Genomic DNA, 25,063 nt, shown 5'->3' on the forward strand with positions numbered 1-25,063 from the left:
AGGGAATTTTCCTCCTCGCTCTCACATCTAACGAACTCAAACAGAAGCCACCCAGCGATCTACATTGTAGCCTCTGCATTTTGAGCAGAAAAACTCACATTTTGGATACAGGCACTCTGCCAGGTTTTGGTAGAGCTACAGGTTTTAGAACAGAGACAAACAGCAACAAGAATCTTTAGCAGTGATATAGGAGCAACTTCCATTCAGTGGAGAAAAACAGTGGGGCTGTAATTTTATGAAGAAAACCGCTCCTTTCTGCCTGGGAAAAATAATCTCAAAATGGGAGTGCTCTATTCAAAGAGGGTCAGTGTGAGTGAGAATCCAGCCCACCCAGTCATTTGCATTTTTTCAGGTTAATAAGGTTTTAAATGAAGGAAAAGAAGGTTTTCTGAAACTCAAACAATGAAATTCACAGGTTGGCATTAGAAACCTGCAAACGTTTCCCAAAGCTCATTATGCTCCACCAGCCTCATTTCTTCAGACATTTGCTGACTATTAACACGCCACGTGCGTTCGTTATCTGCAGGACTAGCCCCGCTGTGCAGCCCACCGCAGACGAGATTCCCACAGTACCTCCGAGAGTCATCCCAGCCTCATAGCACTTCCGCAGGCGACAGGACGGGCAGTTTTTCCTCCGGAACTTGTCGATGGTGCAGTCGTTCCGGCTGGCACAGAGGTATTTCTGTTTGCCTGCAAACATCGGAGGAAAGGGCAGGTGAGTGGCGGTACCGACCAGACCAGGCTTACAAGGAGAGATGGGCTCGCTCTCCCAGCACCGCCTGCGTGACCGGCATCGCTAGAGGAGAGGAGAGGAGACACTGTTTAAGTGTCATACATCTATTGTTCCGCTTTTCACTCTGCTGAGCTGTTTTTCTCCCAGAGCGCCTTCAAACCCAGTTTGATCCTCAGGCTGTGGCACTTACCAGTTTGCTGGTCACGGCTCTCTTTACAGCACTTTTCGGGACCGAATTGTTTTTTGTGCCAGCCATTAATCCTAACTGGGTTTGTCGTCTGCAGGCTGCGGACACTGGTGGGGGGAACCGGCTGCGCGGGGAGCTGCTGCCCCGCAGGCTTTGCCGCCGTGAGTCTCGTGCCGGGCTGGCACCAGTCACCCATCCCCGGGCTGCACTCACAGCCAGCCAGGAGACCCGCGCAGCCCCAGGTGGACGGGGCCTTACAAAAAACCCAGAAGCTACTGATTGCGAGAATAACCGCGGGCTAGACCCACCCTTCCACCCACCTGAAGAGCCGCCCTTCGAGCTCTGGATCTCAGCTCCCTTGGGTTTTAACTGCCTCATCGGCCAGACACGCCAAGAACAAACCTTCCCTCCTGACTGACGATGTTTTCTTGTCAAGTCCGAACACCCTACTGGATCAGGACTTATCTGATGTTCCTCGTACCGTTCCAAACTAAAACCAGTCTTGGTAAATGACAGAGCTGTGCGCCTCGCAGACTCTGCGCCAGCAGCCTACGTGGGAAATCAGTCTACATCCACCTCAACCTTTATTTGTCATCCGGCAAGCGTTCGCTTTCTGTGTTCTTACAGGAACAGTTCTTTGGAGACACCAGAGATCCATTAAAAGGATGAGCTTGAATCTAACTGTTTTGACAAGAGATGCACTGATTTCGTTGCACACGCACCCACAACTTCTGAGGAGATCAGAATCAGAAAAAGAGGCAAATTTTTAGCAACCCAGTATCATAGACCTCATAGACCTCCCTGGCACCGTCCGTTCCTTCCCATCGCCCTCCCAACTCCAGAGCAGCCTTGCTCCCCGCGCCCTCGGGACGATGGTCCCACCGCTGCGCCCAGCGCTGGCTCCAGCAGCGCCCGGCCGCCCGCCCGCTGCACAACCCCTCCCACAGCCGCTCACGGCAGGGCCGCAGAGAAGCCACGGTGAGGCTCGGCTATAACCAGCTCCTCACGCTGCTTGCGCGTGGGACCATGCCAAAGAGCTGCAAAAACACCACTCGTCTGATCCTCCTGGAACCGTCCCCAGCAGAAGCCAACCGTCACGCCACCGCAGCGCCTTAGCTGTTAAGGCTGGAGACACAATGGGGCAAGAGCGCAGCACGGACGACTGGCGGAACCCTTTTAACACCCTCCTCATCAGTGCCTCTTCTCGCTCCCTCCCCGGCTCATTACCAGCGCTAAGCACACTTAGAGAAGGCCCAGAAGCGGCGATCACGCCAAACCCCAGAACACAAGCACCATCCTGCCTTTCAGCAGTCCATTGAGGAGGGTGAGTAATAAACAACCTCAGCTGAAACTGGGTTACTGGCAGTTATTTTTGTGGAAAGCAGTGCCAAGGCCGCCCTATCTCCACTCGACCTCCTTACGTGCACGCATCACACGGGAGTGGCCGCCCTGTTTTCAGGGCACAGAGAGATGTAGGGTGGCTTTGCTCTCCCTCCCTCCCGTTGCGCTGCAGGGCTCCTGTCCCGCAACGTCTGACACCAGGATGCTCCAGAGCCCCCCAGAACCATCCCAAGTACAAATCGGCTGGGGCTGGGACTACCGGGAAGGCTCAAGCCCAGCCCAAGGGCCAACTCCATCTCCGGCCAAGGCCATGGGGCTGCTGCGAGCAGTGGCACCCCGCTCTGCCCCTCGCCCCTCCGCTCCGGCTCCCTCGCTATCTCGCCTCCCCAGCCTAAACTACAGCGTTTTTGCAACAATAACAGCTCAAAATCTTTAAAGGTCGAGCCTCTCCTGTGAGCGGCTGTAAGAAGGGAAGGCAGCACAGTCGCTGCCCGGGCCCCCCAAGGACACTCCAGGGTCAGGCACAGCCCTATCTAAATTCCTCTGCCCGGGGGAGGAACATCCACCAGCCCCTCCGCTCCCCGGGCAGCGGCCCAAAGCACAGGCTTGTCCCCACCCCACTCTGTCCCCCCCAGGCACGCCGGAGAGGGGAGCAGGGGACGGACGAGATTTGGGAACCGGGTTCAAGCCCTGCCCAAAGCAGCAGCTGCACTGTGTCCCACCAGCCCCATGGCAGCACCCGCCGCCCCGGCACTGTTGGACGGGACGCGGCGAAGGAGCTGTCTCCCACCGGCCGAGGCCAGGCTCCTCCCGGATCACCGTGCGCACCACGGTGACCCTACAAGAGTACCTAGGACAGCCTCGCCTCCTCGCCGACGGGCTCGCATGAACGCAAGCTTTTCAGCCACAGCCAACTCACCCCACGGTCATGGTACAGCGGCGCTGCTGAAACGGCGAGGGCCTGCTTCCTGGTTCACAAAATAAACCCCTTGGGGCAGTAACCCCTTCTCTGTCAGCTGTGCATGCACACTCTGGCCCTGGTTGTTTCAAGCTGTTAACCGTTAACAAACAGAGAAACAAATGGTTGCGCAATGGCTTCCAGAGCCTGCTTCTGCTCAGCTGAGAACAGGCTGCTTGCTCACCTCGCTCCAACACGTGGGGATGCAGAGGTTCTCCTCTCAATTACTGCAGAAACCCCGCGCCCCCATCAACGCTACCCCAGCCATGGATAGGGTTGGTGAAACGGACCCATGACCCAGGACAGGGACCACACCGTGCCACTGCCCCAGCAAAGCCAACCGTCCCGAACCGCCAGCGCTCATCCCATCGACCGCGGAGAACCGCGACGGCTGGGACACCCATCGCCTTGGGCATGGACTGACACACCGCCGGGCCAACCATCTCCGGCGGATACGTCAGCAGCAGCAGCTCCTCTGCTCCGCCCGCGCCGGCGTGCACCGTCCCTTCCCTCCACGCTGGGGGTGCGCAGTACGGACGGGGACGTGAACGGCCGTCACCCCAGCACAGCACGGGCGCACGGGGGAGAAGGTGCCACCGGCTGCAGAGGCCCAGAGAACAAGGAAGCGCGGGGCCGGGATACAGACAGGTTCCATCTGTCTTAAGCAACTTCTCATATACAGAGATTTGGTTTTAAATACAGGATAATTTACTCTTCTCATTCACAAACAAGCTGAGACACTTGCAATCAGCTGTTCTCACTTAAAGATAAATGTACTGTTTTTTCTTTTGTTTGATTCTTTTTCTCCTTTTCTTCCCTGCAAACAACAGAGATGCCTCCTCACATCACTCCAAAGCAGAGGCTCTTGCTTTGCGAACCCGTACGCGCAGCTCCACACCTGGCGCACGCTCTCCCGTTTGACCCCGCGGCCCCGCTCTTTGTAACCCCAGCCACCCAGACTCTCCACAGCGGGGATGCTGCCGAGGCGGCAGCCTCAGGTGTAATTACCCAGCTGATGACACCACAGATGCATGGCTAGAGCCTAGAGCAGGCCCTGCTCCCTCCCGGCCGATCCAGACTGTCTGACACGCACGCAGGCGAGAAGTGAAGTCAGAGGTACTCAGCTCCTCGCTGCTACGCCAGGCCAGGCCCTCGCCCACCACGAACACAGTGCTGGACCACCGCCCCCTCTGGCGGGAGCAGCCCCTGCCGCCGCGCCGCCTCCCGTGCCACCTCACGCCAGGCAGAAAGATGCTCCTGCCGCCCCCGCGCCCTCCTGCTCATCACCCGCGACTGCCATGAACATCAGGAGCAGAGGCAGATGGGGTAGGGCAGTTCTTCAGTCTTGACTGGAAATAAAGATTTATGGAGAAAGAGTACTTGCTCAGTCCAGAGCAGCTGTGTAACGAAAAGCCTGTTGACACATGAATTGCTGCACCTAGCGCAGCTTTCTCTTCCAGAAAGCAAAGTAATCTATGCGAACGTCTGGAGTAAGATTTATGATTGGGCATGTGAAAACCCACTAAACACCTTTCAGATGAGAGATCCGTGCTTGTATTTCAGGGCACAAACCAAATCCTAACAGCTGGGGGATAAGGCCAAGCTTTCTGAGAAAGTCAATCTGCAGGGTCTCAGATGACCTCAGGGTCTCTAGAGCTCCTCTGCAAAAACAGCCAAGCCGCTATTAATAAACTAGCTTTGCAAAGTCATTTTCTTCATGGTAACGTGTATTTACCAGAAGGGTAAAGAAAACAAAAGGAAAGCGTCCAGCCCCAGCCACGCAGCGCGGGCTTCGGCACCGGCTCCAGCTGTGTCCGGGGCAGCGCCTTCAGCAGCCGGGATGGCCGCGGGTGGAGTGGGAGGAAGCTCTCCAGGGAACCAGAAACAACGGCTGCAAGCAGAAGCACCAGCTGGCCACAGAAACACACCATGGGAGTTACAGCCGGCGGCGAACTGACAGCACGGGCAGGTAAGAGCTCTGCACAGGAGACGACCCAGCCAGGAGCCCAGAGCCCGCCAAGGCTAAACGACAAGCTTTAAAACAAAGAACGAGCTTTAGAACGAAGAACTACAGGACTGTGCAAACTGGGAAGGCTTTATTTTAAAGACGTTTAAATCCAGCAAGCAAAAATGTTTTAACTGCTCAGCTCTCTGGCAACAAGACGAAACCGTAAGGTTTCAGCTCCTGAGCCTGTCTGAAGTCACACTGTCTGCTTCAGACTCCAACCAGCGGCCCGTCTGACTGCGCGCTGACTGACAGCAGTGCTGACCGGCGCAGAGAGCTGCCACCCCGCAGGGCGCCCAGCAAAGCGGGCCTGACGTACCGCGTCGCCCAGAGAAGCACAGCTGTGCTGGGCTGGGGGAGCTGCTCCCTGGACGCCAAGGGCAGAGAAAAGCGAGAGACAGGCAGCAGCACGTGGGCTTTCCGAGGTCGGGTTATTCCACCTTCTGCTCTTCCCACGGGTTTTTAAGGCCAAGAATACCCAAAGTGGGGTGAGAAACCCACCAACCCACCACGGAAGCAGCAGCATCATGCTGCAGCACCACCAAAGTCTTCTGCAGCCATGACTGTACTGTCAGATCAGCCACGAGAAGGAGAAGAAAGCATTTTAAAACATGGTGAGGGTCTTTGAAAACGGTTCATTTCAAGTGAAGTGCTGAGTTGGCCTGGAGACACTTCTCTGGTGCAAAGCCAATCTGCAGCAGGTCAGGATGCAGAACAATAACCCACATGGAGAGTGACCGAAAGGGAGTTGGAATAGCCTGCACAACAGTCCAGCTGTTAGCCCTCCAGGAAATTTGCCAAATGCTGTGTTATTTCTTTCACTTAGCTCTCTGCTATTTAAAGGCAGTCCCTTCAGGAATACAGCTGAAGGCGTCCCAGTCCTGCGCGGCCAGGAACACCGCAGAGGCAGCTCTGCGCTGGCCAAGGTGGCCATCAGATCTCATGCAATCCTGGAGGGACGAGGGACGAGGAAAGGACCATTTTTCAAGGATGGATGAAGGAGAACAAAAACGACTCCCTGGATGTGATGGGACAACAGGAACCCCTGGACTGCCAACTGATCTGGAACTGCATCCTGTCTGAAGCACTTTTCCATTTCACAGGGACACATGTGGTGTCATGAGGACCAAATCCCAGCATCTTCAACTCATCTCTGCTATCCAAACCATGCAAAGTGATGCCCTGCCTACTCATGTTGAGAAAAAAACAACATCTGCGCTGAGGTGGATGTGCTTTTTGTTTACCAACTCTTATCAGATATAGGAGAAAGAGGAATTAGGAGGAGGAGGAAGAGGAGTCCTCCTTCGCAGGCTGCGAGGGTGCCCAGCAGCAGCGGTGCAGCAGCTCTTCTCACCGGGGCAGCGAGCCCCAACCCTCTGGATCCCTCGTGCTAGGACACCAGAGCTGGGTGAGAGGAAGGGAGACCAACGCCAGGCTGGATTACGAATGGGAGGCCAGCCATCCCACAAGCGAGGAAGTCACATCAGCGCTAAAGAATCTGCAGGGTGCAGTTCAGAGCTGGCTATATATAATCTGGGCATCTTAAGAGAGTACAAATCAAGCCAGAAAGAGATCAGGAAAACATTCATGTCTTTTTGGTTAACTCTTCCAGCATCTTTCTTGAAGAACTGCTTGGATGTGAGCTTGGAAAAAACCTCAGATCTGTCAAACATTTTATCAAAGCAGGAGTGATCTGCTCTGCTGGCAACCACACCAATCCCTCCACGTACTTCAAAGGGGAAGAGGCATCAATGCCATACATTTGAAAAAAAAAAAAAATCTTTTCCCTTTCTATTCCCTTAGAAGGCAGTGTATGTCTACAAAACATTCTTAAATATCCCTGAATTACTGCCAAACAAGTTCAGTATTATATTAGGCAAAGAATATGATAAAAGCAAAACTACATGTCTGGCTATTCCCCGTTCCCTCCGAGGTGATCTCTTTGTGCTGCTCTTCAGTTCCCAGTTCAGCCCGCTGCTTCTCCTACCAGTCGGAGGCTGCTGGTTTCCACCAGTAACAGGAAGGTAACAGAGGCAGAAGAAAAGGTTTCTTTTCTCATCAGGGAAGCGTTCTGATCTGCTGTTATAAGAAGTCTCCAAAGGTGACCTAAGGATTTTAGAAATGCATTTTATGGACTTCAAAACATGAGAACACACTGAAGTATCAGCTTTCAACATTGCTCCTCAGCTTTATGAAGGAAAGGTCTGGCTGGAAAATCACCAAGAGTTAGGACACAAATCATCGCCTACCACTACACTGCATTCAGCATTTATACAGGAGTCTGATTTATTGTCTCCTCCCAAAATAAACACTCTACCTCAGAGCAACATCAGATGAAACCTCAGGCTCGGGCAGGTCCTCCCCGCTGCTGCCGCCCCTCGCTGCAGACGCGCCTCGTCCAGGGGCAAGGCAAAGGGCTGCTTCTAATCCCCTGGGATACTTCGAGGCTTAAAAACTAAGAGGAGGCATAAAAACCATTTAAATTAAGGATGCAACACAATCAGGAGAGGGCACACCACCACAGCGTGCGATTAAGAGCAGCGCGAGCAGCCCGGGCTGCCTCGTCTCCCCCGCAGGCATCTCGGCCCTCGTCCCCACACCACGCAGGACCAAGCCCACCCAGGACCTGCCAGTGACACGGGGTGTTTCGTCAGCCATCCATCCGACAGAGCTGAGACACTACATACCATAAACCAACAATAACTTGCTGACAGAAACAAGCATCTGCTATTTACTGTGGCTGCACACGCCAATCCACTTGGCCTTACATAGAACCTCCCTCTCCCAGGGGTGCCGCGGCCCGTAATGCCGACTGCCACGGCGTGCCGGCGCGCTGAGTAAGCTGTGGCAGCGCCGAGGAAGAACAATGATTTATACTGGTTCACGGCTCCAGAACACAAGTCAGGTGTGTGACTTACAGGCGCAGTACATCAGCGGACAGTCAGGGTTCCACAAGAGAGACCCTCCCTCTGCTGCTGAGGAATCCCGACTGCAGATAGAAACCAGACACTGCTGACCTGCAGCCCGAGGAAACAGCTGGGCTCAGCCCTCCTACATGCTAGTGACCACAGAAAGACAGAACATCCGGGCCCACGCTTATCTCTGGAACGTCTGGCGCTACAGAGCTGGACGTGAAGGAGAAGTTGCTTCCTCAAGGGCTGGTGAGAAGGGTCATGGACACCAAAGTCAGAGCACAGCTCTTGACGGACAGACAGTTCTGCTGTTTCGCAGGTACTGAGAGAAGTGACCCTCTGAAAGGGACACAAGAGAGGAACAGCATCCCCTAAATTTGGAGCCGTGGGTGTGAGGAGGGATCACAGGAGGGCTGATGGGAAGTTAAAGCACCCGTGCGAGTCAAGAGGAGAAGCAGGACCTGGCTGCTCCGGGTCTCACTAGGTCACTAAGGTAATCACGCGTTGGAAAGGATTGTGTTTTGGCAGACTAGTTTGGCTACTTTTTGAGGGCAATCTGTAATGTGGAATGACACACATAGGACAAAAAAAAAGCAATTTATCCTTGAATTTTCTTCTTTACTTGGAAACCCACCACGCTTTGTCCCCACCACCCTTGCCTCAGTCCTCGTGGCTTGGCAGGCTCCCCAAAGCAGGGCTGCTGAACCTCTGTCAGCAGGAGGAAAACATCACAGTGCTGCAAAAGCACTTAGATGTTTATGACTTGACTGCTGATGAGAGACCTTTTCAGCTCAGTGTCAGCAGCACTTGACTCTTAGGCTACTTGGGTGGAGAAAGCCAGTGCCTGGAGGTGGGAGGGATCTCCCCTCCTCTCTCTGCACGCATTACCTTCAGCCGCCCGTTTGAAGAAGACTTTGCAGCTGCCACAAGTGAGGGCTCCATAGTGGCACCCAGAGGCTTCATCTCCACAGATCAGGCAAGTCTTTTGAGGTGGAAAGTAATAGTCAATGGGCAAGATGTGTTCGTGGCCAGTCTCCAACCTGCAGTGTAAAACAGAAAGAGAAGGGAAAGGGTCAGCACTGAGGTTAGGACGAGTTACCGGTGAGCACAAGGATGGCGCTCAGGAGAACGTTCACAGCAAAACCCAGAACCTCGGTGATGGGACAAGCCAAGCGCTGATCAGAAAGGAGGCAAGCAACGACCAAGCCAGACCTCGCTCTGACCATGCAGAACACCATGCCGGGTGTCCCTCCAGACGTTGCCCCTGGGACAAAGCATGACAATGTGGGACAAAGCACAGGCATAGTGACAGCACAGCCTAGACAGGGACGATGACTGGGACTGGCTGTTGCAGTGTTTGTGTAATTGTGGGCCATGGCGGTGCCGGGGTGCTCAGGGGACAGAGCTCCACACCTCCACCCCTCCCACTGCTCCCCAGGCGGCTCAGCCTGCAGCTCACATGGTGCTGCACGTGTGGGAGCAGGGCCCCGCCAGCTGGGACCGCGGAGGAGGACGTCGCCCGCCCGTGTCACACTGCCCGTGCGCGCCAGGCTGCCGCAGGGCCAACCAGCGCGCTAACCCCAGCACCGCGACGCTCCGCGAGCCAGCCCTCCTCTCCAACCGCGTGCTCCTCACGCTTCGCTCCATCCGCACGCACAAACCCCTTCCTCTTGGCTGGCCCCCGTCCCGCCCCTCCCTCCCGACACCCATTGCCACACGCTTGTTTGGTCAGATCCAGGGAGAAGCTGCTTTTTCGGAAGGCACGGCAACGGAGAGGTGCTTACCAGAGTCACAAGTCAACACACGTCCAGGCCGCGTGGGGAGCAACAGCGTTTCGAGTTATTGCTAAAACCAGCTCTTTGTCAAAACACCAGAGCAGGCAATTGGCTTCTAACAGCCAGCAGGTCACCACAACTCTGTGGTCAAAATTAGATCTGCTTTTGGTTTCCGGTATTGTTTGAATGCTTGCAGGCGAGCTCTTAGAAATCAAATTATATTAAGAGCAAATGTGACAGTGCCGGGATTTCCCGGGAAAAATCTTTATACTCAGAAAAGCCCCACTTGGGCCCACAGTGTGAACAAACCCAAACCCCACCAAAACAGAGAACAGCCCCAAGGGAGACAGCAGGCGGAACCCATATCGTGAATCTTCTGCAAAGTCTTGCAACTTTTAGAAAAAGGGGTCAAACACCAACGCAGACCCAGGCAAGGAAACGCTGTCCTGGTTCTCCGTCCCTCAGTCCCACACAGTTGCCGTGGCTGCGCCTCTCCACATCCCACGGGCAGCTCTGCCCGCCGGGTACCACGCGAGGGGAATCTCGCACACCAGAACACCTGGCAACGTCGAGGTCTGACAGAGGAAAGCTATGCGTGCTGCCTGCTCCGACCACCAGCTCTTCCCTGGGGTCCCCATCTCCGCGGTGAGCTACAGCGCACGGCACCGCGGCCCTGCGCCTGCCAGGCTGCGACAGCAGCAGGCACCGGGCAGGCGCTCCCATGCGGTCCCACGCCGTCCCACACCTCTCCCATCCCTCTCCCCCGTCTCGTTTCCCTTCTCCCAAAACAGGGGGATCCCACAACCTGCACTCGCACAAGCAGCAGTCCCAGGGACATCGGAGCTCGAAGGAGAACGGTGCAAGGACAAGGATGCACCCGCGCAGGGGCCGCTGCCCGGTTATCGTCTTTCGCTCAGATGTTTTAATTCTGGCAATAAGAGTAGCATCTTTAGTCCAGGCTATGCATTCCCTTTTGTTTCGCTTCCCATGAGACATTAATCAAACTGAGGAGAGAGAGGTTTTAAACGGGAAAAAGTGTCCGCTCAAGACAAGATGAGGAGCCGATGTTTGACTGGTTCAAACCACACCGTAGGTGAAAAAGACCTCCCGGTGCGGACAGGACTTAGGGACTGCTGCTGTTGTTACATGAACAACCAGCTGGGATGCTTCATCTCACGCAAAGCCTGCCCCTGTTACAGAGAACCGGAGCAGTCTGCCCTTCACCCAGGCCGGCGCTCTGCCGAGCACGGCTGCCATTCCCGAGCCACTCATGCCTCGGGAGCAAAGCACGGACTGGGACAGTTACTGGTGAGATCCAAACCCAGGCTCAGCTCTCCCTCGGATCCTGCCCTCAGGTGTGTCCCTCAAGAACGCTGCTTCTGCCGCTCCTTGCACGAGAGCTATGCAGATCCTACCCAAACTGCAGGTTAGTAACTGGAGCAGCACTTTTATCCTCTGGTCTTAAGGCAAGGAACATTTTGAGTGATTTCTCCTCTTTTTGGCAGCAGCAATCAGAATCAGTGTGCTACCTGTGGACGCTGCTCAACCATCCTTCCCTGACAATCCCCATTTCCAAGGCTTTTCTTGAGTCACTGGTTAAATGGAGGCGATGCAGTCGGTTGCAACGTATCTGCCATCGCTGAGTCCTGATGCAACAACCATCCCCTGCAGAAACGGCTCTCGCAGCAGCAGCTGTTGTGATGACAGGAGCAGGACCCCCAGAAGACCTTGGAATATTTTTGAGGCTTAATTATTTGAAGCTGCGACACAGGTTAGCAATTAAGGCTTGCGTGGTTTTTAAACAGCTTTTAAAAGAGCTGTTCCTGCATGAGAAGAGTTGTGCAAGTACGAACACACCTTCAGGCAGGCGTGTACCTCGTGTGCCTATGTACCTACACCCACCTACGGAGCAGGGCGCTGAGCAGAGCGTCCCAGCTCTCCCCACAAACCCCCTGTGCTTGGCCGCCCTCGCCGCCCACCTACGGACGGGAACCAGAGCGATGCTAACGCCGGCTGTGAGCCGGGCTTGTCTGCCGGGGTGCACGCAGGGCAGCACGCAGCCCCCGCGTCCCGCTGGAGCGACGCCTCAGCAGCTGGGGAGCGGCTGCAGGCGGAGCCCTGCAGCACCAGCACGAGCTCCAGCACCTTCCCCAAGGACTTGTCCAGGAACGCCCTTGATTTTAAGATGTCAATTTGCCTTTTCTTTTTTTTTTTAATTTTAGAGTGGAAATTGTAAGAAAAACATAACTTCAAATGTCGGCAACTGGGAGCGAGCTGTGATAATGGCACCCTTAATGATCTATTTTCCAGTCTCCAAGAGACCTTTGGAGGGCGTTCTCAGAATCCCTGGGTGGCAACACAGCACCGGCCGGCGGACGGCGCGGGGAGGCTGCAGGGGCGTGCGGCCTGGCAGCTCTCTGGGCCGAGCCCCAGAGACCCACAGCACAGGGTCCCAGCGGCGCCCGCGGCTCCTCCGCCCCACCGGCTGCCCCCACAGCTGTCCCCGAGGCACGCTTCCCACGCCGGGGGCACCAGCCGAGCGCGCCCACCCCGCAGAGCCACGGGAACACAGCCGGCGGACCAAAACCAGCACCGAGCGCACTGTGAGGGCTCCAGAGTATGTGACTGCAGTTTGCACAATACATGGCAAGCGTGACGCCGCCTCGGAAAGCCAAAGCCGAGAGATAGCAGGTGCGGGGCAGACACAACCGGCGCAGCGGTGACGTCGGGCAAATTCCAGCCCTGGCGCGCGGCTCGAAGGCCAAGGTCAGGGCTGCTCACGACGGAGCACAGCGGCTTTCAAGGGGGAGAAAACACAACCTCGGTATCTTTCTCACAGCTACAGGAGGAATTTAACTGTCCTTTCAGAAGGGTTCTTTAAGGAAACGAACAGAGCCTGCCACGCTCCTGCCACATGGAAACATTTCTGTGGGGCAGGAAGGACAGTTTTGCAATAGGAGCGCTTGTTTGTCAACAGTTCATTTCACCAAACAGCCCAGATTTCACAACACGCCCCGAAACCCAAGGGCAATGGTGGATAAGAGAAAGGTCAACCACTTCTCCAGCCCACAGAGATAGTTTCCCCCCCAGCACAGACGGCACACGCCACCCAAAAGGAGCCCAGGCGCAGCCGCCGCCCCCGCCCAGGACTTCCGGCTGCCGGGACAGACCAGGAGCGGCACAATTCCCGAGTGACCTGCACAGCTTCTGCAGCCTGTGCCCACCTGCTCCGACAGGATTAATTCATTAAACAGCTCACCATGCTAACAGAACACAATGCATACTCCGTACGCTCCCTCTGCTTTCCACCAGCCGGACACGACGGAGCAAACACAATTCCCAACCCTTTCACTCTTAGACCTGACCCCACTGTCCACGTTAAAACGAACAGCGGCAGCAGAACCCACCGGGCTGCGGCGAGGGGCTGCGGCGAGGGGCTGCGGCATCGCCCTCGACGCGCTGCGCCCACCGGCTGGCACGGCCTCCTCGCGGCACAGCTCAGCGCGGGAACCGCACGCGCCAGCGGGCTTGGCACCCGCTCGAGGTGCAGCCGCCCCGTCCAGAAACACGTCTGCCAAAGCACAGCACGGAGAATTTGCAACCGCGGGGACTCAGCTGGACCGGCCTTCGGAGGATCGCTCGCCGGGATCGCCTGCCCACGCGCCCCAGCTCGTCCCCCCAGAGCCGGGCGCCTTTGGTCACAGCCCTCGCCCTCGGGGGAGAGCGGCTGCTGGCTCTGCAGGTTTGCAACGCTACCTCCAAAATTCTGCCTGGCCATAACGCTCAGAGGATGCTGAGCCACGAACGCAAGCCTGGATGACGCAGTGCTGTCCAGTCACTTCAAGCACTGTCATTTCCGAGATGCTGTGACATTACCGCCAGTAAATGTTGCCTTTAAAACGGCATCATCTGTGCTCGACACTTTCAAACGCAATATTAAAAATAACTGGTTCCCGTCAATGGAGCGGTGCGGCTCACGCCTGGCCGAAGGTCTGTGACTCACAGCGAGTGCACGAGCCACGCTGAGCTAGGAGCATGACTGTTCATTTCAGGCAGGAGCCTCGTGTCCTTCTGCACATTCCCGTTCCACTGTCACCGGCTCCGGCCAGAGTTGAACGGAGCCCGCAATCCCCAGGCGCTAAGCCGCGCGGGTTCAGATACCAAGGCCTGCATGGAAACTCTAAAGCATCCCATCTGCTAAAACGCTTTGAGCAGTTTCATCTAGAAACACGCAGCCTTGTACCCTGAATTTATTCCCCTTTTTCTAAATAGCCTTGGATTTGTTTCTAAACTGCCCATGCCTTGTTTTCCTGTAGAGCTGCTGGAGGCGGAGAGGCAAGATAGCATCTCTGAGTGAGCAGAGCCCGCGCAGCGCCAGCAGGGACGGCCGGCGGTAAACACGTATGGGAACCTGAGCCTCATTGGACTTAAAAAAACACCAGCAGATGACAACGGGCTTTCCAAACATCCCCAGCAGTGAGGGCGGCAGAATGGGCACGCTCTCAGGAGAAGGTGCTCTGGCAACAGCTCCCGGGGCGGCGCGGGGCTCTCAGGTGGGACCACAGCAGGGACAGCACGGGCACGGGACGGCGGCAGGGACGGTGGCAGGGGCACGGGACGGCAGCAGCTCAAAGGCTGCCTCCCAGCCCAGGGGGCACAAATAACTGCAACGAGCACAGCTGCGAAAGAAGCAGAATGCAGGGTTAAAACGGTGGAAGCAGGGAGGCACGCAATCCCTGAAACGCCAAGCCCCCCGCAGCCTCTGCACCACACGGGTGGCCTCTGCGGCAGGCGGCTGCCTGTGTTTCGGATACAGTACCGAGATCAGAACTCTGCTCAAAACCCGGTCCCCAGGGAGCAGCTGAAATAAATCAGCTCAGAGAAGACGAAGCACTTGGTTTCCCCATAGAGAGACAGCATACAGGAAAAGAGACGGCATAAGAGGCTACTTGAGATGGGAATCCAGCTGATGATGAAGCACAAAGGGGACAAAAAGCAAAACGGGAGAGATGCAAGCGGGCCTCAGCCCTGACGCGCGTGCCAAGGCCAGCGGCGCTCTGCACCGTATCGTCCTGGCGACGGCACTCACCTGGAGCCTGCAAGGACAAGGCCTCGGCGTCCCTGGCGCACGGAGCGCCCTGCTTATTTCCCAAGGAAACTGTCTGTCCTGATGAGTATTTTCCACGTTAGTTTAACCCACGCCATAATCCTCCATTCTCAAACCCATCTCTCTGCTGACAAAAAGAAAACGTGACCATAAAGAACATCCCAAACGGTGAGACTCTTGATCCGTGCATCTCGCGCTCCAAGGGACGCGACCATCACGCCGGCCAGGGAGGCACACGGATCCCAGTGCCAGCACCGCAGGTATAAACGAGGCGCGTGGTCCCTGCCCGCAAAGCCTGCGTAGAACAGCCCTGCTCGCAGACCTCCCACCGGCAGGACGCGGGGAAGGGGAGGCCGCGTGGTCGGCCCGCACCCCAGACTGGCGGCAGTGATGGGGTGCAGCCAGAGCACCCGATGTGAACCCTCCATTTGGCCCCCAAGCTGTCTTCACAACAGAGCGCTGCCGCGTCTCAAACGGGAAACAACAGCTGCCGGAGCAGACAGCCCGCGCGGCGCTGGCAGGACAGGGCTGATGTAAATGTCACGTTCAGGCGCCCTGCTCACCTCTGCGCTCGGGCAGGGAGAGAGCCCCTCTCCAGCCCACGGACACCCCACAGCCCGGCAGCGGGACCAGCACCGCCAGCCTCTTTCACCGGCCTTGGCTTTCTAACATGGAACAGGAAACCTCAGGGCCCGGGTCCCGCCGGGCGCTGGCGGCTCAGCTCCGCGCCGCACGGCTGCAGTGTTCCCGGGGAAGAGCGCAGCGCCCACCGTCACCTCCAGCCCGCGGGCAGCCGACCCTCCATCACCTCAGCCCCCGAACCCCGCACCGCGGGCCACCCTGCATCGCGCTGTTTCTCTCTGAGAGCCGGGCCGAGCCCCGCGCCACGCCGGGCAGGGACCGAGGGGCTTGCCTCAGGATGCCTCTGAGCAGGGCTTCCCCCGCCGTCCCCTCCGGCCAGCTCCGCAGAATCCAGTAAGGTACTGCGGAAGGAAAACCAAGGCGGATGGATTTAAATCAACACCATACAGAATCCAAAAGTAATCAGAATTTGATTTGGCAACAAGGATCCCTCTACTTAAATAATCATTTTCATCTTTTCTACCTCTCTCTTTTGCAATGATTTTCCTTACAGCACGCATTCAGTGATTCTCCCGGCAGAAGGCATTCGGCAGTGCTCCCCACCGTCACCTTTTCCCTTTGCAACGTGCAGAACGTGTTCATTTTAACCAGGGCCATGCTGATGCCTCTGCAGAGGACGTGACAGCTCTTTTCGTTAGCAAGAGCCCTCTCCTCCTTAGCAAATAAGGGGTTCTGAAGCTATTGTACAGTTTGTCATGACTTCCAACCTTCATTCTACAACTTCGAAAAGGTAAAGGACACATTTCATATTTACCAGCTGCTGGGTTCATATTTTATTTGTGATGGCCCTTTTCTAAGGGCTCTCCAAGATGCAACAGCTGCTGGATACCCCCGTCCCATGCCTTGTTTCCTACATGGGCTGGAAGAACACCTCCCACATTTTCTGGCTTTTTCAGCTCCGGGTGGGTCTCAGTTTGGGTGAGAAGCCTTTGAACTAATCTGTCTGAACAGATCGGATTTGCTCTGCCTTCCAGAGCTGGTTTAGCAACGCAGCGAATTCCCAGCGCTGAGGTGCTGATTTCTGCTGGGAGCCCGATATCCTCCGAGACCCCACAGACCCCCTGCAGCACCCACCACCCCACGTCGCTGACCTCCCGTGAGTTCAGACTCCGGTAAACACAGGCTTCCACATTCTTCCGTGATGAGAAAGTGGGAATACGGCTCCACGCCTTGTCCCACTTGTGACAAGTGCTTAACAGCATTCCTCCTACTTACGGACAACGAACTGCTCCATCAGCTCTGCAGCCGGCATCCGCCTCTGTTCCCGTGGGAACTCATGGAAACCCATCCGATAGGCCCGCGGCCCGGTTATTCCGGCAAAGAACAAGTCGGTGCAAAGAGGGGCTGCACAGCAGAGCCCTCCTGCCACGCTCGCACCTCAGCCAACCAGCACAACTTCCGTAACGGGACGGCTCCCAGCCGGATTGCTGAGGGACGTCAGGATTCACTTCCAGACTCGGGTATTTAAAACACACAATATCTTCCCCACTTCATTTGGCAGTGGAATTATTGCTAAGGAAACCGGTGCCACAAATTCTGCATTTTTATTCTCTACTGGATGAAACATGAGTTGAAAACGGGCAGACAGCAGACAATGGAGGAATCCAGCATGGAAAAATGAGGAGACCCCGATATCACTTATACCAGAGGCACCTGGCTGGGGAGGCACACCATGGAGCAGCCCCCGCCTCCCGCCCGTGGCCCCGCAGCATCCCCTCTCACGGGAGCGGGACGCGGGGACTTGCCGTGGTGGCCGCGTATCGCCATCGCGCCGGCTCCCGCACCGCGCTCCCAGCATGGCTGCCGAGAGCCTGTGGTGGGGCTGTCGGGCTGGCCTAGGCAGGAGCTCCAGCTGGGGCCGTGCCTTACTGGCAGAACTGCTTTACTTGTAGGCATAGAATCATAGAATCACATGGTTGGATGTTTATACCAAGGCCCAGCCTTTCCAGAGACACAGCTGCAGGGGAATAAAAATGCTTTTCCTTATTATGTCTGGAAACGGGTATACGCTGCATCTGCAAAATTCCTCTTCAGCTCTGCAGGCAACCCATCTGCTTTTAGAGGAGACTTTGCAACTTAGGCAACACCACCATCTCCCCATGCCCTCAGCGCAGATCACGCTTTGAGTCATCCCATAAAGAGTAAACACGCAAACTACAGCGAAGGTTTCGCCGATCTACGGTCTTGGCCCCCTTAGCCCTGATCTCAGCCACACGGGCAACGCAGAGGCAAATCCCTCAGTATCCCACACCAACCAGCTAACGTCCAGCCAGGTCGTCAGCTCCATGGCCTTGCCCTCCGCAGTGGCCGCCCGCCACCCGCGCGTGCCCGTGGCACACAGCTGCCCACACTGGCCGGCTGCGGCACGACCGCGGCACCTCCGCCAGCCGGGCTGCGGCGATGGGCAGCGACGGTGCCAGCCCCGGCGGCATGCTCATGGCGAGCCCGGGCATCCCGGCTGGCACGGCCCTGGGAAGCATCGCCTTGATGCCGGTACGTTCTGTTAGCGACACGAGGCACGGAGAGCTGGAGCTCACCTCGGCCCCACTCCTCGGAGCCGGCGCTGCCGGAGCAGGAGAGGGGACGGGGACCACAGGGCTGGTTCTCAGTGCGTGCCCCAGCAGCAATGCCCATTGCAGCCAGGAATGGTTTCCTTTTAAGCCCGCCTGCAAACCAAAAGGCAGATGCCATGTCTAATTTTAGACCTCCTAGCCTTTAGAGTGTTCTTTCAATTCTGCCTCAAGCGAGCAGCGAGATAGTCATCTCCGGACAAAGCCACCGAGGCGCCGAGCGCCCGCCTCAACCCCGACTCCTGGAAAGCCGGAGGGTGTGCGAGGCAGAGCCCCATCCTCTGCTCCGGCTCTGCCCCGCCGCCTGCGCAGCCGGGAGCCAAGGGATTGCCACTGGTCCCACCGGACCCCGCGGGACCCCTTGTGTGAACTGGGAACAGGCACACAGAGGCACTGGCCCACCGTCCCGCTAACCTGTCCCCGGGGCGGCTGTCCCAGCTCAGGCCATAATTCAGTTTAGGCAGCAACACGGCAAAGCGGAGGGCGAGCTGCCCCAGGGCAGAGCCGCTGCCCCCAGGCCCTGCTCCGCTGCCCCTTCCTCCCAACCGCGGGGCAGGATGCTCCGTCCCGCAGGCTCTGCCCTGCACCGCAGAACAGCCAAGAACCAAGGACCTGGCATTTGGCACAGGCTGTGCTGTAAACAAGGAAGGGCAAAAAAAAATCCCTGTGCTGCTATTTTTTTTTCCTAACCATTTAAAGATGTTCCTGGGGACTGGGAAGCAGATCAAGGATTAACAGGTTTTGTGCAAGCGGAAGACTGTGTGATTAGGGAAAGCCTTTCCCACCACGGGGGGACACAGGAAACCACAGCAAGTAACTGCCAGCCAGAAAACACCGTGCACGTGAGCGGCTGAGCCGACGGGGGTGACCTCACACCTTCTGCGGGATACGGGCGCACGCAGGGACACAGCCTGTGGCCAGCCGAAGAGGGGACGCGGTCCCTGCGGGACACCCGGCTTCGGACGCAGGCCAGACGCAAGCCGCGCAGAGCCGCGCAGAGCCGGAGTGGGGACGGGGACCGCAGGGCCGGTTCTCGGCGCGTGCCCCAGCAGCGACGCCCGTTGCAGCCAGCCCCCACGATGCCCGTGCGCAGAGGCTCGCAGGGCCCCAGCCGGGGGCAGCCGTGACCGGTGCTCCCTCCCACGGACAGCGCAGAGGAAAACCCCCGCTTCCCACCGCCAGCGTCTGCGGACGGGCTGCCGCAGGCACCAGGGCAAGGGACAGAGATGCTATTTACACGAGAAGAGAACACGCGTACAAAAACCACGCCTCCTGTCCAGGGGGAGAAGACGACACATGCCCACAAGTGCACACACCACCAAAAAAAAAAAAAAAAAAAATGTTGATCATCTAAAGAGCACTTCATTTTCCAGTTAATGCACCTAACTGGCACCCAGATGAAAGCAATTAACCTGGTCTGCACACAAATTGCTGTTCTCCTTTTCTCCCTCTCATGAGAGGCCGGAGGAGCTGCGGAGAGAGCCCGTCCAACAGCCGCACGCCAGACAACGCGCGGGCGCTGCTGCTGCCCGCTGCAGATAGGCAGGGAGGGGGAGGAGGCCAGAGCCTTCGTTGGGAAATTACTGATACGAAAACTTATGCCTGGACGCTGTTCTCAGCACATGGGCCAAGGTCAACGCAGTTTTTTCTGCCATTTCTAACCAGCAAAGAAGCTAATGCAGCTAAAATATGTAAGACCAGTCAAACCGCCGCAGGGCTGGGGAGAAAACACCAGAAAAAGTGAAGTACCAGGCTGGACGGGGCTGGGAGCGACCTGGTCTGCTGGAAGGTGTCCCTGCCCAGGCTGGACTGGGTGGTCTTTAAGGTCCCTTCAACCCCAACTGGTCTGTGATCTTGGGAAAGACAAGCAGCAGCCCTCTCAGGCTTCCCTGACCAGGGAGAACATGCGGAGAGGTGACGCGATAAAACGCGCTTTAGGAAATCTGCAGCCTCCCCTCCGGCATTTGTGGGGATTGCTCCTGATGCCAGCAATTCCAGGAACACCCGGAGCGACGGCCTGGCAGCGCGGACGAAGATGCTGTCGTAACGCGGGGTTTACCCCGGGGGTCTTCCCAAAGTTGCCGGCTGCAGCCAGCCCCAGCTCTGGTCCCCACAGGGTGCAGAGGGAGAGGGCACCCACCAGCCCGCGCCCACCCAGCCTCAGAGCGCCGGCTGCGTGAGAGCTGGCGCCCGGGGCCAGCGGCCAGCACCCAGGGACATCCCTCCCGGCGCCGCCTGTCAGAGACACCTGGCTGCAGGCGTTAGCCGGGTTAAAGATAAATCCTTAAGCTGTGCCCGTGCGCGCCGCGTGAGCAGCGCCCGGGACGGCGGCTCTGCACAGCTGGACCAGGGCTCTGCGGGGCCGGGGCGCAGCACGCGTGTCCTGGGGGCAGCCCCGGCAAAGCCCCCCATGGCTAGGTACGGCAAAACGTGCTGGGCCGCGCTCCCCGCCGGCCGCAGCGCGCCCTTGCTCTCGCAGCAAAGGATGCCCCGTACCAACACCACTGGTTCCCAGCATCAGCAGCTCTGCGCTGACTTTCTAAGCCTTAGGACCCATCTGTTGCTCCCGGAGCTGTTTGGGAGGCGGCAGCCACCTTGCCAGAGGAGCTCGGCGTGATCCACAGCATCACACAGCCCCACGCCGGCACCCAACCGGCCCCTCCAGCGAACCCACGGGCTCATCCGCCACTCTTCACTGGGGATGGTTACTCGTTTATGACACTGTGCTCCTTCCGCTTCTTCATCGTGCAGGAAAGTCACCAGCGGACCTGCAGAGCTCGGGGTGTAATCCCCCTGCGCGAATGCCCGGAGCCCGGCAGCATCCGACTCCCGCCCCAGTGGGACGGGTGCCCGCTGCCCGGGGAAAGGGCAGAGCTATAAATACCTGCAGAGCTGGGCTTTATTTTTAAGATTATTTCTACTACACAAAATCACTTAATCTGTGGTCTGTGTCCCAACAAATCATTCTTACTGCTTCCAAGGACGTGTCGGCATTTGACTTTGCTCTGGCTATTCAAAACGGCCTCCCCAGAGACGGGGCTGGGGAGTTCCAAACCACAGCGGAGCATGGGTGACCTCGCTCTTCTGGCGTCTGCTCAAATGGCATTCAACAGGAAAAAAGCAGAGGCGGGAGAGCAGGGCGAGCCGAGCCCGCGGCCCCGTCCCCGCCGGCACTCGGGGAGCACAGAGGCTGCCCTGGCCGGGGCCCCGTGCCGAGACGCTGCCGTGACCCCTCTCCTGCAAACGCTGTACTGGCGCCTGGAGCTGGACCGGGCCAGACGTCCCCACGGATGGCACTCGGGACCGCTAACGTCAACGGGACCATCAACAGGGAACCAAAGTCTGGGGCAAAAGTCTGCTTCTGCAGGACTCTCCCTCAAAACCGAGCACAAAACCAGTCTGGCCCCCCGGGAGCCCAGCTGCGACGGCTGCCAGGGCCCGCGGCCGCTCACACACGCTGAGGGACGGCTGCCAAAACCACCGGCTCGCCACAAACCCATCTCCCCATCTCCCGAGCAGGGGCGATACCGATTTCGCACGGCTGCCTGGAGGCCGAGCGAACCGCGGTGCTTCAGGAGGGAAGCGCCACAGCAGCACCGAGTACCGCTGCCGGCAGCGTGTTTATTGCTGGCAGAGGAGACACTGAACTCCACTTAAAAACACTCACGAGAAGAATCGGGGTGCTAATCATTATTTTTAAAGCAGAATCAAACAAAAACGCCCGTCGCAACAACTGGTTACTGGTCCCTCCAAGCCTGGGCGGCTGCGCAGGTTTCCCATGCAGATTTGTGGTGGCCAGAGAGGCTCTTCCAGGTGTTTATTCCCTGCTGGCATCCGGGCCAGCCTGTGCAGCAGGGGCAGGCCCAGCCGAAGCAGAGGCTCCCAGAAGACACAGCCAGACGTTTGCTACCACCACAGCCGTGTCCCGCTGCGGCGCCGGGCTGGGCAGAAGCCAGCCAGCTCCGTGCTGGAGCTGCCTCTTGACCGCTGGCAGCAAGGAGAAGTTGCAATGCCGCAGTTTGGTTTGCAATCCGGCTGCGCAAACAAGATGGAAACGGGAGGCAGAGACAGGACGGGGTGCCCTCACTGGCCAGGTGGGAGGAGATGACAAGCCGGTGTCTGTCCCTTACGTGTTTGCCGGGTATAAACACACAGGACACCAGCCTCCTGTGCACGTTGTCTCCTGGCTCTCTTGAGGAAAACGAGAGCAGAGAACTTTGCCGTTGCTACATTCCAGTGAATATGGTGTGGAAATGGGTTCATCCAGGGCAAGAGGAGATCACTGCTGGCAAATTCTCACATCTCACCTAACGATAATAACAAAGGAAAGCGCCCGTGCCCTGCATCACACACCAATTCAACGAGACGTCGAAGAGCAGCCTCTTCCCAGCTGACACCCGTCGGTTGGTCTGACCAAGAACACTTCGCAGCATTCGCTCTGGGTCGGTGTCTGCTGCAGGTGTCCCTTTTGGCAGAAAATTCTCCAAGCCAGCAGCAATGCTGTGGGAAACCTTAAAAAAAGCTGAGGAGCCAATGGACACTGAAGTTCCCACTCTTCCTCCCATTGCCCCAGAGTGGTGGTGCCCCCAAATGGTGCCAACGTCAGCGTGGTGAAGACGCTACATCTGCTACACGCGTGCCGTGGCAGAGACCTGGAACGCTACGGCCTATGCTGTGTTTTCAAAAAAAGAAAATTCACTTTAAACTGCAAAATATATTGAAATAACCTGAAGGAGAGAAGGAAAAGAGCACGCCTCATCAGCCCGTCTCCCTGTGTGGCATTGCCTTCTGGCTTACGACGCCGTGCGGGTTTTCTTCCACTTGCACGTGTGCTCAGGACCGCCAACGCCCTGAAATCGGGCAGGGGACACTGGGAGAGCCGAGCAAAACAGGCATCCCTGATACCTCTCAAGGCACGCACATCATCTCGCAAAACACCAAACACCGCGATCCTCCTTCAAAAACTCATGTGTACGCGCAGGCACGAGGCTTACTGGGCTGCTGCGTCCAGATTTCCCATGTTTAACCGTCAGTCACAGAACCGCTGCACAGATTTTGGGAGCTACCAGAGAGGCTCAGACAACAAATGGTTTCTACTAGAAGGAGCAGAGAGTCTCCCACAGAACAGCTTTCTTTCTGTAAATGCTCCTTTGACAAATTTAAGATGTTCCACGGGATGATAAAATAATACTGGTTTTGGTTTTATATTTAGCCTTCTAATTTTAGCCTCCAATCACAAGCAGAAGGTATCCATTTCAGACCAAACGGCTACGGAAGCAGCCCGGCAGCCAGGCACCGGCGAGCACCAAGCCCAGACTGGAAGCCAGTTAGGATAACAATCGCCAACTCCCAAACGGCAGATCAGGACAGTCATTTTCAAATCGGCCATTGATAAGACATGAACAAAGCTCAGAGCCAAGACAAAAATGCAATTAATGTGAATGACAGCAAAATGCAAAGAACTGAACTACTGCTCTCTGTTACAAATTGTTGTTAGCTCTGTGAAATGAAACTGCTTTCGCCATACCAAAACAAAATGTTCCCATACGACTAAAAAACTCCCAATATTTTAGGAAATTTTGCAATTTCTTCTTGCAGAAAACGGCAACATTTCCAGTTTTTCTCCCATATCAGCAGCACACTTGTGAGAGGCGTCGCTTCTGGCCGCGCTGCCGGGCACCCGCTGGCAGCAGCACCGACGTCCCACTCGGCGCGGTGGCAACCCAGGGGTGGGGGTGACCGGGGGCCAGTGCCCGCCATGGTGACCCTGCCCGTCCCCGCAGCCTCGCAGCAACGGAACGCGTGTGGAAAGGTGCAGCTGCACACCGGGGCGGTTTTCTGTCAGACACGGCAATACGCAAAGCCGGAGGTTCCTACATCGGCTACCAAATGCGCTTTCTCTCTTGTTCAGTCAGCATTTTGAAATACATTGCGCTTCCACCTCAGAAAAAGCACCAAATCCCTACCAGTCTTTAATCAGCTCTCTCTGGCTGGAACAAAGTTCTCATAACAGAAAACTAATGAGTTCTACTCCAGCCTGGCTGCACGAAGTACCGCAGAGCACAGCTAGCCTCTGCGTAACAAACAAATAGCAGTGCATACTGCAAACAGTGGGAAAAACGCAAAAGCTGCGGCAGCGGGAGCATCGCTGTCGTGGGCAAACCCTCCAGCGCTTCCCGCCCAGCAGCCCTCGGCAGCACAGGCCAGCGCACAGAGTGCCCGTGCAACTCCAACCCAGCAACGCTCTGAAAGCTTCTTCTGCAGCATTTCTTTGGGGAAATTTTCTGAGTTCTCAGCCGCTCTTTCCTATGCCAACTATCATGTAGAGCTCATTCTGTCATTGCGACCAGCGCTGAAGAGAAACCAGGAGGAAAATGTAATCGCTGCTGAGATCAAGCACGATCTCAGCTTCCAGAGGGCGTAAGAGCTCAAAAATTCAAGACATGAGGAGAAGAGGATGGGAAAGCGCAGAAGAGGACAGAGCAAAGTCTGCCCTTGAATAGTTTTATGATGAATGGATTTTGCGTTGGACGGGCAATTCCCACACAAACACGCGGCGCGTGAGTACCAACACTTTTTTAATTCCCATGGACTCAGCCAGCGTGCTAACACGAGTACTGTGACTCTTCCAGTCTGGAGTGTTTTCTGGGCGGTTCTGGGCATCTCCAAAAGAGAACAGCTGGTCTCTCTGTGTGTTATGCCATCAGGACCCGGGCTCCTGACGTGGGATTTCAGCGTGCACGCGGCGCCGAGTCAAACAGCCCGTCTCCCGAACGGGCCGCTGGCTGCTCCCGCACCACCACAGGCTGAGCCCAGTGAGAGAGGATCATCTC

The 25,063-nt window shown here is 56.8% G+C and overlaps 1 protein-coding gene across 1 annotated transcript in view; it reads right to left on the bottom strand.

Annotated features, from left to right (window-relative positions):
* AR (androgen receptor) overlaps window positions 1-25,063 on the bottom strand; it is a 44,436-nt gene that overhangs the window by 13,901 nt on the left and 5,472 nt on the right. The window contains exons 2-3 of the mRNA XM_086756106.1: window positions 9,025-9,176; window positions 574-690 (exon numbers count right to left, since the gene is read on the bottom strand). Coding sequence (XP_086612232.1) covers window positions 574-690; window positions 9,025-9,176 — 269 coding nt within the window. The remainder of the gene's footprint in view (window positions 1-573; window positions 691-9,024; window positions 9,177-25,063) is intronic.

The sequence above is a fragment of the Chlamydotis macqueenii genome, chromosome 11 (genome assembly GCF_036417535.1).
Source record: "Chlamydotis macqueenii isolate bChlMac1 chromosome 11, bChlMac1.mat, whole genome shotgun sequence".
Taxonomy (NCBI): domain Eukaryota; kingdom Metazoa; phylum Chordata; class Aves; order Otidiformes; family Otididae; genus Chlamydotis; species Chlamydotis macqueenii.